Below are 20,467 nucleotides of genomic sequence, written 5' to 3' on the forward strand. Positions count from 1 at the left end.
TCTAATTTTTATAAAAATTGTATTATTTCTTGCCACTCTTGTAAACCGATAAAGCAAATGGAACAGTTTAGTATTAACCGCATAATATTATTATTAAATATATATTATAATCGATATTACACATACGCCTAGTGTACTCGTAGAAATTCTTGACAACAAAAAAAATATATAAGAGATTTGTGTGTGATAGTTTTTCAAAGATTTCACTCCACTATTTATCCTCAATTATGGTATGTTATAGGGCCTTGCCTTTGATCCAGTATTTATGAATGGTATAGTCTATATGATCCAACGATAAGATACATAATCAACCATGTAACTATTACACAATTATGCATATGGATGTACGTCTTATATAAGCACCAAAAACATTTTTAATGTGTAGCATAAAAACTAAAAAAAAAAAAAGAATGAACAAATATTTAGTAAATAAAACGAAGAAGTTGAAACCAAAATGCGAGATATTTTATGACTTTACTTAGAAGCTCCGAGGGGACTGGCCCGACTGAGGGGACTGGGGACCTGGGCTCTAAGGAAAATCTGGAATCTGATAAGTACGACTTTTATTTTGTTTGTTTTTATGGAAGCTGACTGAGCACAACATGCGCCGGGCCGGCGAGGTCTCCTCCTCGACGGAGTCCAAATTTTATGGCGAATATTTCGTTTCTGGTTTATTTCGGCAAGCGCGACACGTTCGGGCCATAAAAAAGGTGCGCTCTCAGGTGGTAAGAGGTGGAAGCGGTAACCCTGCGGCATTCGGCATTTGTGCCCCTGGAGCTTGAAAAGCGGCAACAAATTGGCATCTCAGTTGGGTGATCCCTATCTCCAAGACCGGTGGCAATTACACATCCAACCATCATCAGCCATCTCGGACCATCAAGTCACAAGATATGACGCTTCTGTTTCCCGGAATGCCTGCCTCCTCCTCTAATCTCTGACAGCAGCAGAAGGAGCAGCACCTCCGGCTTCTGGGAAGCAATTGCAAATAAATCGCATTTAATAAATTGCATCGAGAGAAAAAGGCACCGACCGACCGATCCCCGGATCTGCACCTGTCGGCAATCATCACAAATCAATAAAAATGTTTACCATCACAAGTTGCAAGCTCTACTAGTTGCAAGTAGTCAGTTGCCAGTGGCTGGTAGCACCGGCAGTTGTTAATTAGCGCCATGCCACAAATGCCAAAACGTTCGAAGGAAAACAGCAACTACTACTACCGAGGCACAACAAAAATTGTCATGCCACAATCGAAAGCCACTGGAGGAGACTTCATTGATCGTTTTGGCCGCACTCCGATTTGGAGCACTCCAGACCGCCAGGCGCGTCATCCGCTGGGGTTGCTCCTCCATGCCTTTGAGATCTTTCTGCGAAAATATATATAGTTTTTGCTTTGCTTTATAATGCCGCTTATAAAGCGTCACCAATATGTCCCGCGATGACAATGCCACGGCTCTGTAAATCAAAACCTCCAACGTATCGACGGCAATCGCATCGATTCGCATCGCTTTATTTTTGGTATTTCAGGCATTTGACGGGTTTTTACACGCTGCCTTCCACAAGGGAGTTTAAACCTACATAGTAGTGGCTTAAAGAGTGGTAAGAGCAACTGACAAACTGGCCAACTGAGTGACTGACTGACTGGCAACCTCAAGTGTCGGCCAACAACTCTGACTTGTCTGGCTGGCATTTCAGAGTCCGCAACGGCGTAACATTGACAAATGAAGCAGCTCCCATCAGTCAGGGGCTCCGTCCTGGCTCTGATGAAGATACCGCCCGCTCCAGTCCGAACTGAAACACCCAAAAAGCCAAATGGAGACAAATGATGATCAGAAGACACCAGAGCAACACCAGAAGGAGAAAGGAGCAGTCGTGATGGGGTAGAGTGAAATATTTTCGCATGCCCTATTAAACAAAAACAAAAGTGAAAAATTGTTGGGTTGTTTGGTTGTTGTTTCTGCAACAACCCCTCCGGCAAATGCTTCCTCTTCCGGGGCAGAAGGAAGGATATTTTTGCGGAACTCGAAGGACACGAAATGTGTGCCAAACATGCAAGAGGGCTACACTTACATTATATTCATTACCGGCTTATTAGCGTGATTTACCGAGCTGATGGGGGAGTGATGATGTATCCTGGGGAAGACATAAGGATAACCATAAGGATGTGCTTGATGATGGTCTGTATGGTCGTGGGAGTTGCTTAATGTCTGGGAAAATGACTTTGAAAGCGCCATATCCCATATCCCATATCCGTTTGCCAATAATACCGTGCGAATTTCCTGATGGATGTGCCCACAGGATGTACTCCTGTCTCCTGCCATCCACCCTACTCTAATATAACAACTTGTCATATGCAAATTATGAAAATTGATTCAGGCCTCAGCCAAACCATAAAGCTAATCTAATGGATCTAATGGAGGAGGAGGATGGGTTCCTTAACTTGTCAATTAGCTGTCAACTTCCTGTCTCTGGAATTGGAAGAGGGGACTGCTAATTAGCTGACCAGATCGCAGAGATACTGATCACGGAGAGTGTCCTCTTCGGGGAGGCGCTAATTCAATTAATAATCCCTCGTATCAGACCGACAATTACACAAATTAAAACTAAGCATCTTCACCCCCCATTTCCTCCCATTTCCCCCCCATTTAATTATGCAATTACTAGATAATTTTTTCTGCTTCTTGTTTCTGTTTTTTCTGGTTTTTATTTAATATTTGTTCTCCTTGATGGCACGAGTCTGGGGCACAGACCCCGACACTGATACCGATACCGACACTGAAACCGAAACCGAAACAGTTGCAGATACAGTTACAGATACAGATACATAACCTTTCGGATACACATATGCGAGCTTCTCCCATTGGCCGAATCGAAATGAAACGGTAAATGTTCTCTCTGTCTGTGTGTGGGCCTGTAGGTGTTTATGTACAAGACTCCAGCCAGCCGGATACACATGAGTAGGGCGTCGTTTTTGGGGCGTGGTGAGGGATACAGGCGATGTATCCAAGAGATACTTTTCTAAGGACTTTCAAGGCTTGTGTGGAATGATTAAGACTATTTAGTATTATAATAATTTGAAAATAGGGATCTATTTCCTCCCCTATAACACTATTTCCTCTCTACCCTCCCAGGACTCACCGCATATCCTTGAAACTATTTTCCTTGTTAGACGCTGAACGTGCCGAAATGTGAGTTATGTAAATGGATAGCCCTACGAGAGGATCACTGGCCTGATTGATTGATTGATTGATTGCCATTCAGGGCAGGCAGCACCAAATATAAACAGCAATTCTGGAGGACAAAGGACTCTCATTCTTCTCGGTTTTAAGCATTTGCGGGCGGTTTGTTTTCTATGCGCAATTTATAAAGTTGCTGACACAATAATGGGAGCCAGGACACGGCAGGAGCAGCCAGCCAGCCAGCCATGCCAGCCAGGATCACCTCTCTACATGGCACCTCCGCCTTAAGTTCTCGCGAATTAATTTACAAAAAAAAAAAAAAGGAGCCTGAATCTGTGGTCTCCGCAAAAGTATTATATTACTCCGATGGCCGGGAGCAGGACTGGGATTCAGAATCGGGAGCAGCAGCAGCAGCAGCAGCGTCCCAAGTTTGGTTGCGTCTTGATAAGGCATAAAAGGTCCTCCACAAGGACAATAGGCAATTGCCCAGGCATTTCCTCGAGCGTGTTTATGCTTTGCGCCTTCTTATCCCTCGATTTCTTATCACGGCAAAAAGATCAAATTTCGAGATTCGAGAGGGAGCACAGGACGAGAGCAGCAGAAAAGGAGCCGCTGGGAAAGGATGTGCCAAAGGATGAATCTCAAGCTTAAGGATTTTTCTTTCAAAAAAGTTTTTAAGAAGGCGGGCATAAGTCAGCCAGAGACAAATACATTATTTTAAATATATATTTTAGAATATTTTTTAAAGAACTAATCCCTCTCACCTCCTAAAAAGTATAAAGTCAACGTTCTTTCGGTTTTTTTTCGTTGTATTACACAATCAGATGCTGTTCTTGGCCCCTTTGAGTAGAATCGTTTCCCCAGAAACATATATCCAGAAAGACCTTAATTAAATTTTTGTTACCCGTACAGGCCGTACTTTTTTCACCGTGTCTCGGTTTCTGTGTTAACTTGTTCTAAGTACGCTTGCTTTTATGACCCATACAGGCAGTATAGTGGCCAGCCACTGGGCTCCAAGATGATGATGACAATGATGATGGACAGAAACGGACAAGTTTCACAATTTGCTGGCGGCTTTATCATGTCCAGAGTGGTGCGTTTTGACCTCTTGGCGAGTACGTGCCTGGCCTCAGAGTGTGACAAACTGGTTGCTCTTGTTGTTGGCAGAAAAGTGGTATAGTATAGTATAGTAGTTGCGGCCTGTAGTTGTTGCTTTTATGACTTAATGCCGCGTACGCCGCGCAATTTCAATTACACGGCGAACCCAAACGGCTTTACATGTTTACATGGCTAACACCGTAGGCCGATATAGAGCAGGGCCCGCACCCCGCCCTACCTACCGACGGGGGAGGGGGGGGCATCCGTAAGCGGTGTAAGCGACCTTCGACCGCCGCCAGGTGCCAAATTTGACAGGCGAGCGCAGGGCCGCTCGAGTCGCGCATAATTTATGCCCCACAATCCCGAAAATTACGGTCGAGGGGGGTGTCGGCCCTCTCTATTAGCCCTCAGCACGTGGCCAACTTTATGATTTCTCGCCCCAAACATCTTACTCGGCCACCGCCGCATTTCCTAGCTGTTGCATGCATATTTAAATTCAAATTTAATCAAGCCGCTGCAGGTGAAAGCCAGCTAGATTGCTAAGTTTTGCATTTTATTGCATTTCATCTGGGGAATAGCTTCTTCGAGGAGTTTAAAAAAGGGTCAAGAAATTTAAAATAATATTTAAGAGTTATATTTGTTTTATTTAATACAACTTTTTTTGAATTCTAGAAAAGTTTTGTTTTTTACATTAACAACAAAATAGTTTTATAGAAAATGTAAGAAAATTGATACATTCAAAACACAGAATATTTTAATAAAATTTTCTTAAAATCTATAAATATTTAAAAAGTCGTTACATCATTATCAAAGTTCACAACCATGGTTCACGTATGTGGTTTGTTTTGATCTGGTAACGTCGGTAAATCGATTTATTAAAATGTAAATACAATAAATTAAGGCAATATTTATAATACATTAAATCTACTTAATAAATTAAATAATAATTTAATTGCAATTAATTTATTAAACAGCTTCACACTCATATTACAAGTTGGGCAACAGAAAATACTTTAACGATACCGATTCTAAAAAGCCAAAAGATGTTAAGAATATGGAAAGAAACAGCGTCCTCTGAAACATATCAGTTGCAATAATTATAAAAATATATTTTGTGTACTTAATTTAAATTTAAATTTAAATAGTTAACCGTTTCCATTTTAGTGTGACCAATCGATTTGTGTTTAAAATCGTTGCAACGGTGTTGGAAAACGAACAGCGATATTTTTGCCATCCCTAAATCCGAACAAACAAAAACACGACACGACGAACACCGAAGAGCACCGCGGCGGTTGATATTTTTCTGGCCGCTCCATTACAATTACATTACACAACTTGGCAGGCGGTGATTTGTGAGAACGCTGAGTGTGGTGGTCCGACTTTTGAGATATTTACAAACACCGAAGCCGCAAAACTCTCGCTTTAAAAACTAAAATAAAAAAAAACTTTAAAAACTACGAATTACAAACAAGAGACGCGCTATAATCGGAATGAAAATAACTCGTTAAGTTTGAGGACTGTGCGGCAAAATCAAAGATATTCTTCAAAAGATAAACCAACAGCTAACGGTCAAGCCCTTTTAAATCAGTGTCCTTGTTGCTGTTATTGTTGAAGAAGAAGAAGAAGACGACGAAAATCAAAATATTTTCCATTTATACCGCGAATGTGTTAAGTGAAAGAAAAGGAGGAATATTACCAAAAAAAAACAAAAACAAAAACGTCATCAGGCCATTACCGTTATCAGCACCCGGCAATAAAAACAGAAAACCATGTTGATCTCGTGCAAATGCTTGAATTTCGTTGCCTCCGGCACAAAGTCACTGCTGCGGGGAGAGGATGGAGCTACCGGCAACCAAAACCCGGCAGCCGGAGAGGTGCCCATCCCGGTCCTGCTGTCGCAGGTGTTCCGTCAGACGTATCCCCGCGAATTTGTTTTCTACAACCAGTACATGGACTTTTTTAAGCGAGTAAGTGCTTCTATAGCTTTTCGCGATTATGGTTATCGTCTTCTATATAGAATATGTTCGTGTGCGAGCAAGAGAGAGAGGGCTGCGCCAGTTCCAGTATTGATTGGGGGGTAGCACAGCGCAGCATAAAAACAGGCCTATGCTCGCGCTATCTATCTCACTCTCGCAGCCACCTCCGGAGGGATTACAGTGGGCCTTACCGATGCACAAACAGCGCAGAAGTGAACTTTTAAGATATTGTTTTGTGTTAACTTTTATTTTGATTTTCATCCTGACACGTTTTCGCATAAAATATATTTTTAATATACTATCCTGGCATTAGGAAATGCCCACTGTACTTACATTCCCAAGGCACGCACAATCAAACATACGCGAACAAAACAAACACTAACACACACACACACAACACATACATAGGGTAGGCCTAGGGCCCTAGGGCCTGGAATCGGGAAATGGGCTGGAAAGGGATGGAGGAATATAGAGAATGGCCGGAAAATAGGGTCATCCAGCCAACATCGCACGCTCATGGGAACAATCCCTTTTTGCGTCTCGCATTTTGGTTTATTTTTGGCCCGACCAAGTGCATCTCTGGCTCCGTTTCTCGCTCCTTGGCATCTCCCTTTTGTTCTGGCCCCTCCCGCACCTGTTCAGCCGCTCCTGCCCAGCTCTCCTCGATCCAAAACACCCTGTACAGCTGCTGGCTCTCTGCCGGTACTCTCTGCCAACCTGATCGCCGGTATTTTTAGGTCCCTGCGTCAGCTTCTGTTTCACTTACGTTACTTTATTTCGGCCTTTTTTTTTATGATTTATGCGCTTTTGCTTTTCATTTGCTACGCCCTCGGTTGTAAATAATTTGCATAATTTCCTTCTGAAATTTTTTCAGTTTTTTTCAAAGCCGCAAAAGGGTGGGCCGGCCGGCCGGCCTCTCAGGGGTTAAGCGGTGTCAGTTGGCGCAGGCGGTTCATGGGTTATTTTCCACATTTAGGCATTCCGACGTTGGGGAATTCTCACTTTTTTAGGCCACCTTTCCGTAGCAAACTAAAAAATACTATGTTTGTTTAATTAGGGTTTAGTTAGCAAACGATCTTTGGGTTTTTCAAGAAAAGATAGGAGATAATAGATACAAATTTCGTGCCATTCTACAATAAAAATTTATTATTTTATTTATTTGCACTTCAAGTCTACCACAAACAACCCTTTATTTACTTTAGTTTAAATAAATATGATTATTTGGGGTTTATATTAGCAAACAAACACCATGTTTACTATCATTAACTTCAATTTGAAGATAATGATTTTATTGGATTATTACGAATAAATTAAATTTGTTTGTTTGCTTTTGGCACACCTTTATCTTCATAATTGTACTACACTTTTTCCATAATTCCATTTGATGCTACCTCATCCAAGACCAGAATCTCTGCGTCATCGCCGTGTGCCTTGTCCACAGTTTTCAAGGTTAAATCTCTTATCCCCCCACTTTTCTTGGCTCTCTCTCGCTCTGCTGCTCTCTCTCTCTATGTTCCCCATTCTTCGGCGACAGCACTTGTCACTATTTGAGAGTAACTGTGATGATGGTAAGCCATAGTTTGAAAAGCATTGTTTAGAACACAAGGTTCATGAGAGTTTGTTTTTATTTTTATTTTTAAAAACAATTGTTTATCAGAAACCCCTGCACCGCAAGCTTGTAACCCGAGTTGTAATGCAAAAATTGAATTGTTCAATAAAGCAGCGTCTTGCTGCTGCTGCTGGTGCTGCGGTTTCGAGATCATCAGATATTGCTGCGACTATTGTTGGGATTCGTTGCTCTGGGGGTTGCACCCACTTCAAAAGCGCTGAGGCGTACAGCAACAACAATATGGACAAATAGACCAAAAGTGTTATTTTGAATAATTCAAAGCTCGAAACAAAACAAAAGCCACAAAGTAAAGCAAGAAAAGCGAAAGAAAAGTGCAATAACGAATATCAGATTCTCTTAAATTATAGTTAGTTACTATAAGATATTTGTGATTTTACTTAAAAGATACTATTTTCCCTTTAAAACTTCCCTTAGCCAAAAAAAAGTATCTGACAGATGCCTAGCTGTATCTACTCCCGCTTAGAGGGTATGCCTTTTATTCAAATACTCACATCATGGCATACTATATCCCACAAGTATAAATATGTATGTATATATGGGAGGCTTGTGTGTTTTGTATATATTCTCGCTATATAGAGCCAAAACGGAACGCTTTTAGAATAAATTACGAAACCAGCGACAAAACACAAGCAAGCAAGAAGTAAAAAGCACAAAGAGCAGCCAAAGAGTGGGCGCTCTACAGGGGGCGGGGCAGCACAAGCACAAGCAGAGGCAGCGGCAGAGGCATAGGAAGAACAACAACAGCCGAAATACAAAACAAAAAACTTGTTTATAATTTTTTTTTTTCCCCCACCATCTCTTTGCTTTATTTTATACGATTGTGTGTGTGTGTGTGTGTGTTGGATAAACAAGTTTTCGAGATTTCCAAATGCGACCGGCCGGGGACTGGACCGGGGACCGCCGTAAATTGGAGTCCGGGAAGAGAAAGACCAAGAGGGGTCTGTGGCGCTGGGCCCACTGGGCGCAAAGGGAGGCGCCCAGAAAATGCTAGGCATTTATCTTAAAAAGATATTCCATTTGTTGCCCTTAATATCAATTAATTATATTAAATATTTCTATTCATTTATTATCCACCGAATTACCCATAATATTGTCATATCCTAATTGACCTGAATAGGTGATATTTTTTTCGGTGCAAAGCATACAAAAAAATAAAAAACAGACTCCAAAGTGGTTTGTTTTTTAGTTTTGGCCCACTTGATGGGCCAGTTGACAGGCCGTTCGCTGGCGACCCCCACTCCGGCACTTCCTTCTCTTCTCGCCAAGCTGCGTCTCGGCTGCGTAGGCCCCCAAATGTTTAAATTATGATTTTATGCATAACATTTGTTTCAGCTCTCAGCTACATATGGCCGAACTATGTGATGAACTATTACAAGGCTACAGACCCTAAAATGTCGGTCGATTTAGGGGACTCTATAAAATGCTAAAAGAGATATAAAAAGTTTAAGTAAACAATCTTTTAAATGTCATTGAAAGATACAATATCTTGTATCTGCTTCTGGTTCTTGTTATCCCAGGACGATCAGCTGTTTAGGGATGAGCTTTCTGCAACACCTTCTTAGTGGTGAGAAAGTTGCAGAAAGGAAACAATCGAACGCATATCCATTGCACGCACATCTCTTATCAGTTTTCGATTGTCCAGCGCTCTCTCACACACGCACACACACGTTCACACCTAGTCTTCTTTTCTAGGTTATCAAACGGTAATATCTTGTATCTGCTTCTGCTTCTTGATATCCCAGGACGATCAGCTGTTTAGGGATGAGCTTTTTGCACCATCTTCTTAGTGGTGAGAAAGTTGCAGAAATGAAACCATAGCTTCCATTGCACGCACATCTCTTATCAATTTTCGATTGTCCAGCGCCCACTCTCACACACACACACTCACACCTAGTCTTCTTTTCTAGGTTATCAAACGGTAAAACGCTGCGACACAGATACACCTACCTATCAATACCCAGAGTATATAGTACACACATACTATATACTGCACGATCGCCGTCACTCTTGCTGTCGTCAGTGGGTTGTCTGCCTGTGATTTTGTTTTTGGAAATTGCTTTAGTTTCGATTTGAGGAAAGAGGAGAGGGTCTCTTAATCAGCCAAGGGCCTGCAAAAGATTCTGGCTCACCTGTGAAAATCAGTTAATTAAAAAGCCAACAACGACAGCGAAACTGGTTTGATAAACAACCAGCGACAGCTGCTGCATTCATATGCTAATGTCCATGTTTATTTTTAGCCCAGTTAATCGCGTTATGAAACCGAAAACCCTTTTCCAATCCAACGATTCCAAAACCAAATCAAAGCACGAGAGCTCTATTAATCAGTTATATGCAAGTTATATTGTATATGGGGTGTTTACGAGACTCTCCACCATGCTTACTACTCCTATGAGGAAAATGTAAGGCGCGGCTGCAGTGTGCCAACATTTGTTGGCTCTAAAAATAGCCATTATCAAATGTAAAGTCTGTGAATCGTGAATGTGTGGCGGGAGTGGGGTGGGGAGGGGGCAGCACAATTATAGTAAGAGAATGATAAGTAGCCTGGGTCAGGAGTGGGAATGAAAAATCATTATTTTATCGCAATTGAGACTATGGAGAGCTTAATAGTAGTTTAGGTAACAAAATAGAAGTCAAACAACAGTATTTCTGATGAAATTTCACTTCTAAATCAGTAATTTTAATATATTTAAGATAAGAACAAGAATGCTAAGATTTAAATCAAGTTCTAACATGTATTCCCACAGCAGGGAGCTTGAAGTCATCGCATGCCAAGGTCATAGAATCCCAGTGGAGAAAAGTTAATGGACATTGGTCAATCAGAATCAGCCACACACCCCCTTCCTGCCCCCCTACCCAGGCGGGGAGCGCGTGTGCCGGTTAATTGAAAACCAATGTTAATCTTTAACAAATATAACCTTGGATGCGGCAACAGTCGAACTACAACGTACTACTGGTGATAAAAAAAGTAACACTTCGGGCCAATTTAATGAGCCAGTTCGACCTGCTTCCTAAACTCTTAACCTTTAGGCCGTCTTTGCTGCAACTACAAGCCAACCACCATTCACATTCACTCCTCACTCTCGTGTAAACAAAACTATAAATTCTTGAATTGAGAAACCGCGCGCTCGACTATAAATAAATGGCGAAATCACCTCTTCTTGGCTAGCTGGTATTTATTCGAAATATCCCAACGATAGCGAATATATTTTATTTTGCGTATGCAACAGGGATGAGATGGTGGTGGTGATGGTGGTTCTAGTAGTTGGGGTTGATTCTCTTGTGTGGCTCGCTCACGTTTTCATTGCGTGATTTCTTCAGGTGAGGGGTTAATTTCTTCGCTACCCCTCAATTATGATGCCTGGGCATTAATACATACGATTTTTTTATGTTTTCTCAAAGGCACACACACAGCACAATTCAGAGAAGAAACGCCAAGCAAAAAATAAATAAATAACAAAAACTGTGTCAAATGTGCGGTCACAGATTTGTTTGCTTTGGATAAACACGAAACAAGAGGACGGAAAACGTCTAAATTTGATATGCAAATAAGAGTGAAAAATTATTAAGTTCACTGCAAGAAAATGCTACAGTTTTGAAAGGTTGGAACCACAGTTGGAAAGTCAATGATAAAGAAAGCTGGACCAGAGTTCTAAGTAACTTCTTAAACTCCAGCTTATCAAAGAAGGTCCTCTAGTAAAAAATTACAAAAAGCACTGCCAGAAATATTAGATATCTTGACTGATCCTTCAACTTACATTTAAACATGTTCTAACAAGTTTCAAACATGTTGCAACATGAAAATGCACTCTTACAGTTGGAAAACCATTGATAATGAAAGCTAGACTAGAGTTTTGTCAAACTTACACCTCTAGCTTATCAAATAGTACTATCTATTTATTTAATATACAAATAAAAGTGAAAATTCTAAAAAAGCTCTACCATAAACCTTGCATAACCCTACTGATCCTACTGTTCTTAACCTGTTGCAACATGACAAATCTACTCCCACAGTTGGAAAGCCATTGATCGCAAGAGCCAGCCCAAAATGCTGTCAAACCTACACCTCTGGCTTATCAAATAGTGGCCTCTATTCAAAATTTGTAACCAATTAAAGTCTATAAATAGCCGAAAGCTCGCCCAAGCAATCACTTCTTATCAATTCTATGCTTTGTGGCCCAAGTCTTGCTTTTTTTTTTGGGGGGATTGGAGCCCGTTGGTTCAGATGATCTCATTATTCAAGTTGGCATGTATATGGGCATATATTTATATTATTATTTATACGGCCCGTGGGGAGTGTGTGTAAGTGTGTGTGTGTATAAAGCAAGTAAACTAACAATTAACAGCAGACGTTGGGCAGGCCCGAGAATGCCGCCATCTTTGCTGTTTGTTTATTAAATTTGAGTTGTTGCCGGCTGGTGGGGCTGTTGTGGGGCTGTAGAGCTGTGAGCTGTGCAAACCAAATACACGGCAACGAAAATTTGTTTGTCAAAGTTTTTAGATAACACCGGCACACCCCACCCCACCACCCTATCCCTCGCCTCACTCCTTTATAGAGTCTGCTTAGCACTGCCGGCAGGCAAACATTGTTGCGCTTAATTTACTGTTATACACAGAGAGAAATGGGGTTATATCTTATATTAGAGTATAAGATATTCTTTAATGAATATTTACATATATTTTTTAATTAACTCTTTTTTTTTTGTTAGTGTAGTCTCGCATACCTGGGTATTAAATAAATTCCTAATCTAAAACCGCCGGGGAGCACACGTGTGCACGTTTCCCAAAGCTTTCTCGTTCTATCTCCCTCTTCCTATTGCTCTGCTCCCAATTGCAGTTGCGCCTCTACTCTGGATGGTGGTGGTGGTGGTGGTGGGGGGCTGTAGGTACTACTGGCTAGACTCTACAAGTTGTTTTGGGTCTGGGGGGATCTTATCAGATTTTGTTTTCAAACGACATTGAATGATACGCTCTTTTTTTTATTATTTTCCCTCTCTTTTTTTGTTTTTCATAGATAACGGCAACATTTTATTGGTTAAGTGCAAAAGTGGAGAGGGCACAAATATAACAATAATATTAATAAAAATTAAGCTAAGCCTATTTAGAAAGTTAATTAAAGAACAATTAATTATTTAATAAACATTCTAATAATTAAATATTAATAAACAAACCATTAATTAGGCTCAGGTTCGAGAATGGGGCACTAAGCCAGGCTCAGACCTTGGAGTGAGTCACTTGGCCAGAACCGAGAATCGAGAGAAGAAAAGAAATCGAAAAGACCGGCCAGACCGAAAACTATCCATCCAATAGCCAGTGGAAATTTTTGGAAACCAGACCAAAGCCAAAGCCAGAGAATAGAGCCCGGACCAGACCATAAAAAATTGCCAATTCGTAATCCGAAGAGAAGCGAAAACGCCCCGCACGCGCGTGTGTCCCCAGCTGTCTAAAGTTGTTTATGATAATGGCCCACGACGGCGACGTATCTGAGCGAAATGTGTTTTCTTTTTTTTTTTCGACAAAAAAAGCTAAAAAAAAATCTAAAAAATAATACTAAAGCAGAAGCAGGGCAAGCAGGCGATTCCGAATATTATTGTATTATTCGTCAAGTCGCACCCCAAAGCGTACCCCCAGAGTCGTCCACCAAATCTATAAAAGATTATTTCGTAGTTTCTTTTGCCAGTTGATTTGTTTACAACTTATTTTCTTTTTTTGGCTGAGTTTCGGTTTTTTTTGCTGATGAAATGAATTGAAACGAAACAAGACAACTTATCTCAAAGGCTATAAAAAAAATCGAAAATCAAAAAAAAAAGTAAAATCCAATGAAAATAGAAATAGAAATGGAAAACAAAACAAAGGAAAATGCGTCAATCGAGCGGATGAATTTGTTTTTTTTTTTTTCTCTCATCTACTTTTTGGGGAAAGGTGCGCCTGCCTTGGATGATTGATGGCCTGATTGATTGGTAATTATCAAAGGTGCCAACACTTGCAACAGGTTAATGCCCCGCATCCTCTCCCTTGATTATATTCATAGATACTATCTTACATCTAATGTCAATTGTCAAATGTACTAAAAGGTAATAGTATCTAAGAAAAAGTACTATTATACGATGCCGTTTAGTGGGGAATTTATCATCGAGTGGGTTAAGGTATACCTTTAAAAGATTGGTTAAGAACAAGCAAAGATACATATAGGCATAGTGAGGCATAGTGATAAAAATCCAGAATTTTTAAAGGGAGTTTCTTAAGGAAAAATTAAAAAAAAAAAAAATTAATACAAAACATTTATTTATAGATTTTGATGCAGAATGACGGAGAATCAATCTAGAAATCGTTTAAGGTATTCCACTCAAGGATCGGATGAGAATTAGCAAAGATATAGACTTTAGAAGAGGCCACTTTAAGAATCCTGCAAGGGGTTCCATCAGAAAAATTGAAAAAATATCGATCGAAAATTTTGTATCGAGGTTTTGATTCAGAATGACGGAGAATCGATCTAGAAATCGTTTAGGGTATTCCACTTAAGGATCGGATGAGAATTAGCAAAGATATATACATTCGAAGGGACCACTTTATGAATCCTGGTCTTGAAAAGGGGTTATAGGCAGAGATAGACAAGCTCTAGACTATTTATAAACCTTTTTTGCTATTTTAAGACTAAGGTATTTAAATAAAATATTATTTTTAATGAGAATGGGTATAGATGTCAAGTCCTAGCCCTGGTCACAGTTTGATTTGTTTGTTTTTCGTTTGGTTCTCCCATCAGTCTCCCCAGCAGGCAAGTCGAATTGAAATGCCTTGCATTTGAAAAAAAAACAGACATAGATATGGGGGAATGGGGTGGTATGGGGTGGGGTAGCAGACCCTAAGTAGATCCATTAGACACATCAAGTGTCGAGCCACCAGCTTATTTAATGCCGGGGCAATCAATTACACCACCACACCACAGAAAACCAAACCATATAGCCCGCACGACCCGCACAACAACAAATTAATTATGCAGCAATGTGCAAAATGCGAAAAATTATTACATTACACATTAGAGAGAAGTCAGAGCTCCATAGATTGTTGTTTTGTTTAATGGGAATCGTTCTGGTTGCATAAGCCTTTCGGGGGATCTGCATTGCCAGACAACTATGATATGAATTTCAATGGTTTCAGGCCAGACAGACGCAACTCAAGTGCGCAACAGTTTTATGATTAGAGCTGAAAGCTTCAACAGCCATCATTATTAGCTCTACAGCATAGCCACTTGTATTAAAACCTCTATAGCTCTAGTACTTCCTATCTGTGATTGCAAGATCATAAACCCTCAATTTATGGCCCCACTTATGGTCGTATAATGTGATGCTATTTCATTAAGAAACTAGTAACTTTCAGGATCTTTAAGATCATTTCAGACAGTTAAACCGATTTATATTGATTTCCGATATGCCAACAACGTGCTGCTGAAATACGTGCTTCTTGGCTCATCCGACAAGAACACGCCATGTTTTATTTATTGTTATTTTTTGTTTTTTTGTGTTGGCCAACAGAAGACGCGATTACAATTAATCAAATGCCAGTCTGGCCATAAAATAAACGCTCATACGTCAAAGTCGAACGTAAACGGTTATTTAATTGGGCAACTGGCACTGTTGATTCCAGCTACCGGCTACTAGGTGGCGCCACAGCATAATTAGCAGGACAGCAGTACAGACATTTAATTTCAATTAAGAAACCAACTGATAATTCGAACTGTGAGACAGTGGCAGTTGTTGGGTTTAATTAAGCAACTGACGACAGACGGATGGCTATTGCCTTCAATTGCCAGAAGAGTCATTGACACTTGGGGAGGCTATAAGAGATCTGCCAGCCAAGTTGGAGGCTATCCAGGATGTTCCTAGCCACTCCATCCGCCAGCTGATAAAGCCAGACCAGGGCCTAGCCAGTTGGGTCATAAAAACTGCAAATAATTATATATTTTTTAAAAATGATCGAAAGCTGGAATGCCCTAAAGATAGAACCTCCATATCTAACAACCTACTTTCTTATCACAATCAATCGTTGCTTTTATTTTAATCAGAATGGAAAAATAACCTTATCTTAATTGCCTCAAAAGATAAAATCATAAATCTAATCTGTTAATTCAAGAAGTCTAGAATTCTAGAATATTTTCACCAAATACCAAATCCAGTATACCCTGTAGAGATCAGAGTACAGGGTACTGGGTTAGTCAAGCAAGAACAACAAACCAATAAACCGAGCAAATAGGCCCTCTAGTCCATAAATATATTTATGCGTTTGAAACGGCCAGCAAAACAGCAAAACAAGCCGCCAAATGCCAAAACACTTGTCAACAATGCATTTGCATTGTCATCTCTTACTGTTTAGTGTATTATTGTCACAAATACTCCTTCTCGACTCTTGGTTACATTCATTTAATTATTGTCGCCGGACGACGACGACGGCAGGGGCTGATTAGATATTACCGCACCGCTCCGGGCGGTAAACAAGTTTTGGAATTTGCATTGAAAACAATATACATATATTTTTGTGAGTGGGGAGTGGGTGTGACTCTAACGAAAACATATTGTTATTTTTGTTCTTTGTTCCAAATGGACGAAACGAAAAAAATAAATTCATAAAAATGCCGGAAATTGCCAAAGTCTGCAGAAGCTTAGATAATAATATTGTAATGGACTTTATGCATTCAATTCCACCTGATGATGGTTGTGGATGGAGGGGGGTCTGTATACAGTAGCTATACCCCAAGCCAAAACACATACATTCTAGTAGCGGGAAGTGTTATTGTTGTAGGATATCCACTGTACCGATGATGCCATGCAATCCAGGAGCTCATGAAGTGTTTAGCTGACGGCGGGCAACATTGTCATTTGATTTCAGTTGACGTTTGCATTTCGTACGTTAATTCAATTTAATTCTGTTTATCTACATACGTGTGTGTCTGTGTAGGTATGTATGTTTGGCTGTGCACTTGTGTCCAGTGTCCAGTGTCCCACTACCTCCTACCCCCCACCTTTTCTGCTGTGGCTAGTTTACCATCACCGTCACAAAGTTATATGAATACGAGTGTCAAATTTAGCCGAGCACGTCTATAAAAAGTGTTTTTCGCTCCTGTGTCAGGCCCCAAACACGTGCTGCCATCCAAAACATGCCGGAATTGTGGAAAATGTGGGGGAATTTATAAATTAAGAGTGTGAGAGGTGTAGAGGGAGGCTAGTGATGTACTTTTATTGATGTTATGTTTGCCATCATGTTATGACATCCAACAATGTCGTGTTGTCGGGGTCACCAAATGGGTTTCTTTCTTCCTTCTCTCACTTTGCATTCTAAGATCTATATCCTTATTCAGACCTTATTTACTATAGATCTCCGAAAGTCATCCACATACTATAGGTATAAGAGAGCGGAATAGAGAAGGGCTAGGGATAATGATGAAATTATGACATCTAACAATGTCGTGTTGTCGGGGTCACCATTTCGGGTTTCCTCTTCTTTCTCCTTCTATATAGATTTTATCCACTATAGATCTCCGAAAGTCATCCACACATTATAGATCTTAGAGAGCGGTATAAAGGAGGCTAGGGATATACTTTTATTGATGTTATGTGTATGACATCTAACAACGTTACGTTGTCGGGGTCACCACTTGGGTGGTGTTCATCCTTCTCTCTTTGCATTCTAAGATCTATATAGACCTCATCCACTATAGATCTCCGAAAGTCATCCACACAGATCCACATCTATAGATCTAAGAGAGCGATTTAAAGAGGGCTAAAGATATACTTTTATTGATGTTATGTTTAACAACGTCGTGTTGTCGGGGTCACCACTTGGGTGGTGTTCCTCCTTCTCTCTTTGCATTCTAAGATCTATATAGACCTCATCCACTATAGATCTCCCAAAATGTCATCATGACTTGTTCGATAACTCAAGTAGTCTGGCAGAACAGCATTCTGCCATTGCACTAATTGTTTATTGCTCCCATGTTCATCATGGGCCTCTTGTTCGCCGATAACTCGGAATCGTATCGGGTGCAGCACTCGAAACGAACATAATTGACAAATTTGCACTTGAACTACTGTGTGGCGGGGTTGTTGACTCGCCGGCGAGTGTCGAGTCGAGCAAGAAAGGGGCCTGCACCGATATTTATGGAGGAAATTGGTAATCCCCATTATCAGGCATTGACTGGGCCGTGGGGAAAGGCTTATCAGGATTGATTACCTTTGGTAATCCATTCACTATGAAAGGTTAATAACATTCTATATCTTCTTCTCTCTTGTCAGGCCTCTGAACCCATCCAGGACCTCTCGGTGGTCGCCATCAACCAGCGGGAACTGCTCTATGGCCTCACCCTCGACGCCGCCGGCCACAGCTGGCAACTCAGCCTGTGCCTCAACTGCAAGGAGGTTCTGTGCGCCAAGAGATTGACGGCCGGGACGGGCACACCCACAGTCTACCTCATCAACTCCACGCTGCTGACCAACAGCGAGGAGCTGGCCCAGCGCAAGTCCAAAGCTTGTTACTCGGAAACCTTCGGGATCTTGATCATGGACGGTGTGGACAGCGATTCTGTGCCAGCGGGACCAACGAACGGAATAGCGGCGTCCGCCTCCAACCTGAGCATAGGCTCGTTGTCGGCGAATCCGAGGGACGCCAAAATGCAGAGGATTCGGATGCTGGAGGCTTACCAACAGGCGCGGCTGCAGGAGGAGATCGCGGATACGAACGCGCGCATCGAACGGTATACCCGCAACCAGTTCCAGCTGCTCAACAGCTTCCGGGAGAAATCGGACCAGGACTGTGACATGCTGCTGCGCCTGATCCGCCGGCTGCCCGAGCAGGCCTCGGAGCTGCTGGACCACGGCATGCCGCCCGCACTGGAGGTGGCCGGCAACCAGCCGCAGAGTGCCACTGCCCGGCGCAGGAACACCATCAGCAGCAGGCGGGAGTTGTCCGGCCCCACCACGCCCACCACCACCCTCAACCATCCTCCCAGCTTCCTGACGCTCAACCAGAAGCCCATGCAGCAGCAGCAGCAGCAACAGCCACAACCACAGCAACCTCTGCCCAGTGCCTCGGTGACGAGGAGGCTGTCGCAATTTGACACGCCGCCCGCCACCCCCGAATCCACGCCCATGAGCGTCGGCAACAGCCCCACTTTCCGCCAGCAGCAGACAGTGGCCGGAGGTGCCCCCACCCAGATGCTGGTCACCCCGGGGTCGGTTGTGAGTCAGTCGGCCCATGACGCCGACGATGCCGATGACTGTCAGTTCGATCTGGAGGATGTGGAGTACGAGCCGACTCCGACGGCCCAGTCTGTGCCCGTTCCCAGCTACCAGCGCAACCTCATCTACCAGCAGGTGCTTCCAGAGGAGAACAGCATGAGCAACGACCTGGACGAGGACATCGAGGCAGCTGACGAGGCAGAAGGTAAGACGAGGCGGTGGATCTGGTAGATTTTCAAAGAAAGGTTCTTACCCAGTATATTTCTGCCCCTTTAGATGCCCTGTTGGAGACCTCGATCTCGATTCCTGGGCGACCGCGTCACACCCAGTCCCAGCTGATGAACTTTGCCAGGAGTCTGCCCATCGAGATAGCCAACACTCCGCTCGCCGAGCGAGCTGCAGCCGCCAACAACAATAACTTTGTGTTGGGATGCGAGGAGGTGAGATTCCTAGACTAAGATGCCTTAGATTCCTGACTAACTCTTTGGTTATATCCCACAGGGCATGGACAACATCGACATAGCGGCCAGCATTCAGGCACTGACCAAGAGTGTCCATGGCGAGGCGGTGTTTGGGGACCTGCCCCGACCACGTCTGCGATCTCAGATCGAGGGCTAGCCGATTGAGGGCTTGAGAGGAGAGAAGTTGGAGTCACCACTACGTACACATATTATATATATGTATATCAGCTCGTAATCTGAATAATTTGTTAGACCGCCTTGATAAGTTTCTATCTAAAACGCTATCTAAACTAAAATTAGTTGCTCAACGAAGCCCAGGATCCAAGAGGAGCTCCTGGCACACAAAACCCATACACCGCATACCGCATACCGTATAATCCACACTCGCGCATCTACCACACATGGAATCACATAAGCACCACCTACCACCTACCAACTAAAACTAGTACCAACTAAGCAGACAGGTTGCAATTTCTTTAATTATACACATACACATATACATATATATATATATCGGCTATAAGTTTTATTTCAAGTTTTTTTCGGATGATCTTCGATTGGAAATGTCTGTATTTTCTTCGTACGACGAGTGTACCGGCTGTCGTTGGCTGTTGCACATTGAGTTAACTAACTGATACTGATACTGATGATGTTGTTAGTTTATACAATGAATAATTTAGAATACATATACGATACATAATATATATATTATATAAACCATAAACCATAAACCATAAACCATAAAGAACGCCATCAGCTCTAGCTGTGACGCAAGCAAAGGACGCACCACAAAAGCGTCCCATTTAAAGTAATTTGTTTGTTTTTTTTATTACCGGAACATATTCTCTTTCAGAGGAAGATATGATACAGATGATCCTATAGATGATATTACCCAAAGAAA

The 20,467-nt window shown here is 42.0% G+C and overlaps 1 protein-coding gene across 1 annotated transcript; it reads left to right on the forward strand.

Moving 5' to 3' along the window:
- Positions 1-5,529: 5,529 nt before the first annotated feature.
- PRAS40 (Proline-rich Akt substrate 40 kDa) lies at positions 5,530-20,378 on the forward strand. Its single transcript, XM_017238641.3, has 4 exons — positions 5,530-6,241; positions 18,164-19,310; positions 19,382-19,545; positions 19,607-20,378. The coding sequence occupies exons 1-4, from the start codon at positions 6,044-6,046 to the stop codon at positions 19,721-19,723; spliced, it is 1,626 nt and encodes a 541-aa protein (XP_017094130.2). The 5' UTR covers positions 5,530-6,043; the 3' UTR covers positions 19,724-20,378.
- Positions 20,379-20,467: the final 89 nt, after the last annotated feature.

This window comes from Drosophila bipectinata, chromosome 2R (assembly GCF_030179905.1).
Source record: "Drosophila bipectinata strain 14024-0381.07 chromosome 2R, DbipHiC1v2, whole genome shotgun sequence".
Taxonomy (NCBI): domain Eukaryota; kingdom Metazoa; phylum Arthropoda; class Insecta; order Diptera; family Drosophilidae; genus Drosophila; species Drosophila bipectinata.